Source organism: Oryzias latipes, chromosome 19 (assembly GCF_053564925.1).
Source record: "Oryzias latipes strain Hd-rR chromosome 19, Olatipes_Hd-rR_3.1".
Classification (NCBI taxonomy): Eukaryota; Metazoa; Chordata; class Actinopteri; order Beloniformes; family Adrianichthyidae; genus Oryzias; species Oryzias latipes.
Window position 1 is genome coordinate 20564154 of NC_136255.1, and position 6000 is coordinate 20570153.

A 6000-nucleotide genomic window follows, 5' to 3' on the forward strand; every position below is an offset into this window, starting at 1 on the left:
ACTCATGGGGTTGACAACCACTTCCTGGCTCAGAGAATTCATGCAAGGAAAACTATGGGAACTGCATAGGATCTGGCTGCAGATCAACACTGTCCTCCACCGGCCCAGTTTCACCTTTGACCTCAGAGTTACACTCCCGTCTGCTCAAACATAAATTTGACAGGAAAATGGCTAAAATAAATGCTTAAATTGTCTACACTTCAGTTTTTCTCAAACATTTTGCAGAATTTCCTATAAATCTTCAATTCCTGCTATTTTATTTGTTTATTTTGTTTTTTTCCACAATAGCTGGAGATCTTGACGTGACCATCCTCCTAACATGTTTCAGTCCCCTGCAACTCCTTTCCCTAAAAAGGGAGAGGAAAGGAGTTGAGCTTGAAACAGTTATGTCTGGCATCTAGTTTACTTTTAGACATGAAGCTGAATCGTTTTTTTCAGTAAGATGAGAATCTGCAGACACACAGTAATGAAACTGGATGCTTGAGGATCTTCACTTGTATTGGGGTGTCAACAGTTATTCTACAGGCTGGTGGTGAATTATTTAGTGTTTAGTAGGCTGAACAAGTGGTGGATTTCTTTCTGTGATTAAATGATCTTAAAGACCCTTTCTGATAAAAATTGTGCTTTTGGTGTTTTTTTTACCATGTTTTTGTGGTTTTTCTGAGAAAAACTTTTTTTTAAAAGCTCAAAATTGCATTTCTGAGTTTTTATTTATTCAAAGCATTTTGAATCAGAAGCAAATAAAAGAAATGTAGTTTGAAAAAAAGTGTATTTGTGATATAGAAAATACAATGGGAGGGCCACAAGCTCCGCTCCATTCTGATCCACTTGTAGACAACTAGATCCATGTGCGTCTTCATTTTCATCGTCCAAGCTGGCATCTGGCTCAAAACTGAAAACTGGATAGCTTTACTATGGCTCGCCATTTTTGTCAAGCCGGGGTGTGATGGGCTGTAAGCTAGCAGGAGAATGTGTAAACAGAGAGCTCTCAGCAACTCGGAGGGTAAGGGTGGCTCCGTGCCAACAGTCCCGCCTACAACCCTTATGAACCACTGCCCCTCTGCAAAAACTGTATGCTAGAAAACGACACAGTTTATTCAACTTTGGCTGAAAATAGGATAATCGTTTTTAAAAGACCATCGAGGACGCTTTTAAAATGGATTAAAAGACGATCGGTATGGGACTTTAAAAAAATCCATCAACATTGAGTACATCTATTATGGGGAAAACCTGTTTCAGCATGTCTGTCTAATAAAAGGATCTTCCCAAATTTAGACAAAATGTCATTCAAGAGGCGCCAGCAAAGTTTCAGTTCTCCCTTCTTAATGGGGATTTATTTATTTTTGACAATGGTATGTATCCTTTAAACACGTCTCTCTGAAACAAACTTTTTACTGGTTTTGAGAACTGTTTCAAATGTACCTCCATCAACTTTTGTCCCCAGATGAAAATGCTGCTTTTAGCTCAACGGCTTTTATTTTGAAATGTACCTAGTTTTATTCATGGATTCTTTTTTATCATGGTGGAGACTCTAATTAGGTCAAAGTAAACTTGGAAACAAAAGTTTGTTTATGAATTTATTTGTATTAACGTCTTTGCAGTTTTGTGTTTGCAGTTTTGTGTTTTTTACATTTGCATTGATTTGTTAATGACTGAAGAAATAAATCTCACAAGTTATTTCAGCACCAATGAAGAATGTAAGTCGTGTCCTGAATCTATGAAAACATCAGTGTATTTGAATATTTTTTTTGTAGAAAAATGATCAAAAACTTCAGATACTTACTGTCAAGACATGAAGCGCATTTGGTCTGTGTGTCTCCACATGGGGAGACGACCCCCTCACCAGGTGGACACTGTTCGCAGCACTCTCCATTTTTTGTGCGCTGGCCTGACGGACAGTTCTTTGTTTCAGCCAGAGCCCCAACCTATAGGTCAGTATTCAAAAAAGGAAGAAAGAGGAAAGTTTTTTTTATATTGTTTTAATTATTTTGGAGACTGTAGAAAAAGAAATATAACATTTACTACTGTGCAATATTGCCTTTTTTCTTGATTATTTTAATTTTTACCTTAGCTTTTCCTTTGTATGGAAGCGTATTGCATTTAATTTAATAAAAATTGAATCCAATACTGTTTCCTGCAAGCCTATTTGTAATTCTTTGCTTTTTTAGTTCTTAAAAAATGAGCAAGAAAAAAAATTAGAACACAAAAAAACGTTTTTTTAATTGAATACACGAAAAAAACAGAATGAACACCTATTTTTTAATTGAATGCAATATGCTTTCATTCCTTTGGTATTACATAACAGTTTTGGACAAATTCAAGTTTTCCCAGTGCTTTTTTCACTTCATCATACTCCTCTGAAACATGTGAACACTTGATTTGGGTTGAGGTTCTAACTTTGTCCAAAAAAAAATAATTCCTCCCACTGATTGAATTGGCTTCAAGAGGGAGTCAAAAGGAGCCTTTGGCATAAACTCACAAAGGAGCCTGTTTCAAAAGATGCCAAAAAGACACACATCTAACAACATCAGTCCCATGTGAACTTATATCCCAGACACAGAATAAGCAATTAGAAGTGCAAACATGAACTAATTGGAGAAAATCCAATCACAGCTCCAAACCACATTAAGCCTTGTCAAACAGAAACCTGTTGAATCTCTCTTACTGCTTGTGTGCACCTTCACGCACTTAAATGTGCCTACACTGACAAAGACTTCCCTGACTCAAACTTCTGCAACTCCTCCTCACCTTTAACCCTCTGCCCATCTTCAGTAAACATTTTGTTTAAAAAAAAAAGATTTTGTCCTAAAAACTCCATCTCAAAATGGTTTTAATCAAATCTCCTGCACAGACTTTATGAGTCAGCATGCTCTTTACAAAGCTCTGGCCCATTATAACTGAGAGTGAGCCGTTCAATTCCACCCAGTAAGGATACGCATGCACATGGTGTTATCCTGAAAGGTGCATTAACGCAAAGGAGTCAGCGCCTCATAAATTCTCAGAGTTCAGGTGTTTGTGGAATGCTGCTGACAGGAGAGCGGAGCTGAACAAAACGTCAAGTCTGCCCTCAGGCATGTCTGAGTCAGCTGATAAATAACAAGTGTGTGCACACATTCACGCTCCCTGACGCTTTCATTGTGTCAGTCACTCTGAAGCCCTTCCTTCTGTTCTGTCAACAGTGCGTCTTCAACTTTAGGCTTTCTTGTCATCGTTCTGCAGATTTTGTCATTTAAAAAAACGTCCTCCAGGGAGAAAAGGCAGGAGGGCTGTCCGTGTTGGGTGACAAAACCCCACCTAAATGGAACCACGAAACTGCTTTCTATTTCATTTCACTTGTATTGCCTCTTTTTGACACTGGAAAGGATCTTGCCCAGGTGTAGCAAAAACTCCTCCACATGATGAACCTCCCACTTCTGTGCATCCACATAATAAATCAAATCTGTTTTGCCACATGCCCATCTACTTCTCCCTTCCTCATGACTGCTCCACCCCCCTCTCCTTCCAGAAGCACACCCACTTCCATGCATCTTGCATGAAAGGCTGCCAAACACCTGATGTGAACAAACCTGTTTTAAAGTTACACTTATGAAACAGCGCAGAGCTCAAGTGTTTGATGTCGTCTTGTGTTTTTTCCTCGACCCTTCTCTTGCTCCCAGTGTGTGTGTTCCACCTCATGCCCCCCTCTACAAAATTGCCATGACTAAATGGTAATGAGAGGGATATGTGATTAGATCCAACAGCCTGTGGAATAAAAGAAAAAAGGCAAGTTGTGGCTCGACTTGCTTGATTCCAGTTGCTGGATTTATCGTGGGAATATGGAAGTCGTCCCAATTTAGAGAATTTTGCACAAATGCACGCTGAAGTGCACAAGCAGGAAGATCTGGACACATCCTTCAAGACTCCAGCAGTCAATTTTGCGACTGCTTTCCTTAATTTCCATTTCGAGGCACTTAACCTTAAGACCTCAGCTGTCAACACTTGTTAAGCCACTAGATTTCCACTAAAGCTGCCTCCAAGTGAGCTGGGCAACCTTCTCAAAGCAGCCATGGGATGTTAGAGGCAGGAGCACGTCAGCAAAGAGAGCTGAATTGACAAACTCTAGGAAAGCACGAAGAGGAGACAGTGAGATGTGTGAGGTGAAGGGGGCTGGGCGGGTCAGAGTCTATCAATATTGCATGTGCTGAGCCAGCAGAGGAGACATGGCCATCAGCGGAGCAGCTGTCGTGTATCAGTGATGCTTAGCACATGCCCGGCGCATGACAGACTCAGAGGCTCTAGAGAGCATATGCTCTCCATGTGGCCTCTAAATAAATCAAATCTTTTGCAAAACGCCGTTATTTTAAGAAACTTCACTTGTTGATGTCAGTTTGTATGAATCATTTTCCTTTTCTATGAAGGTATTTCTGTTCTTCTAGCTTAACCTAACTGTCTGTGGCAAAAATCTGCCACTAGTGATGCTGCAAAGCTTTTTCATATTCAACAGATCAGAGATGTTCAACAAATGAGCGCTTTCATTATTTTATTGTTAGGGCTAGGCTTAAAAAAAAATCCATTAAGTAATCAATATTCTAATATAAATCAATAATATTAAATCGGTACATCTATTTTCCTTATAAAGTTTTAGTTTTTTATGTTTTCATTGTGTATTTATTGTAAAGATTTCCAATTCTAGCAATGAAACGTTCAGTTTATGTCATTTGTTGTGTGAAGTATTTTTCCATTTCAAAATAAAAGCAATTTTTAAATTGACAATTTAAAAACAAAATTTATATTTGATGGATTTGAATCAATTTTAGATTTATTGTGTGAATCAAAATTAAATCAATTTAGTATTTTTATTTTATTGTTTTTTTTTAATTGGGACTCATGAAATTGCAGATTAAAGAGCTGAAACCAGAGCAATAAAAATATTTTTTAAATGGCTTAAGTGAATGTTTCTCTCATGATTGACAGATTAGACAACAACTTTCTAACCTCTTTAAGTCGTCTAATTGCCCTTAAATGAGTATATAAGAGGTAACTCACCACTCCAAGTAGAATTGTTAGTAAAACAGGATTCATCCTGTATTTTCTTTGAATCCTTTTCCCCAGTCAGATGCAGAGGCCAGAAAGATGCAGGTCTCAGCAACTTCGAGGCGCAAAAGTAACCGCGGCTGTCATCGCTGCCTCCAGTTGCTTTAAGTGTTGGGAAAGAAAAAAAAATCTCCCAGAGAAATGTCGTCTCCAAAGTGACAGTAATCTTTCAAATCAACTCGCTTGACATTAAAAACGTGTTGTTTTTGTGTCCTACGTCGTGTGCGTGTTTCCTCCAGCCTCATATGACAGAAGCGCTCGGCGTCAGGGACGGACCCGTGTCCTGTCCACGCCCACATGGCGCGCCCTGAAGAACGCGCAGCTGGATGTTTCTTCCATGGAGAAAATACGTCCCTGACAATAAAGATGACCTCAAATTAATGTTTAAAATCAATTAATTCGACTATCAAAACAGCTTTTGGCATTTTCTTTCAATCGAAAGTGCTCCTTGAGAGTGATCCGTCTGTGCTGTCAGCTGCTCCATACCTGCCTGACTTTGTTCTGTCAGCGCCCAAAGACATCAACAGAGCTCATGAAGGCACAGAAACCTGAGATTTAACACCTGTCCACTGATCTGAGGTGAAGATAATTCATAAAACATCCTTTAAATGTGTTTTAACATTATTTATCATTCATTAGCTGCTCATTTGTGGCTCAGAGTGAAAACACATTAGTTGTTTTGTCCTGAATCATGACTGTACAAGTCTCCCTGTACGATGTATGAGTTACTGTCTTACTTGTGCTAGGAAAGGCCCTGGAGCCAAATACACATGCAGGAATCACATTGTAACTCCTTTTCCTTGGATCGAAACCACTGTCCTTAAAGAGCCACTCAAATGATAATTGTCTTTATATATATATATATATATATATATATATATATATAGAGAGAGAGTTAAAAATAGACAGATAAACAAAACAGTGAGC

At 38.7% G+C, this 6000-nt stretch overlaps 1 protein-coding gene across 1 annotated transcript in view; it reads right to left on the reverse strand.

The window, feature by feature from the left end:
- Positions 1-5576, reverse strand: part of ngfrb (nerve growth factor receptor b) — a 31936-nt gene extending 26360 nt beyond the window's left edge. Inside the window, exons 1-2 of the mRNA XM_023949566.2 lie at positions 5026-5576; positions 1784-1925 (exon numbers count right to left, since the gene is read on the reverse strand). Of these exons, the coding sequence (XP_023805334.1) occupies positions 1784-1925; positions 5026-5061 (178 nt within the window). The 5' untranslated portion in view covers positions 5062-5576. The remainder of the gene's footprint in view (positions 1-1783; positions 1926-5025) is intronic.
- Between the last annotated feature and the right edge of the window lie 424 nt (positions 5577-6000).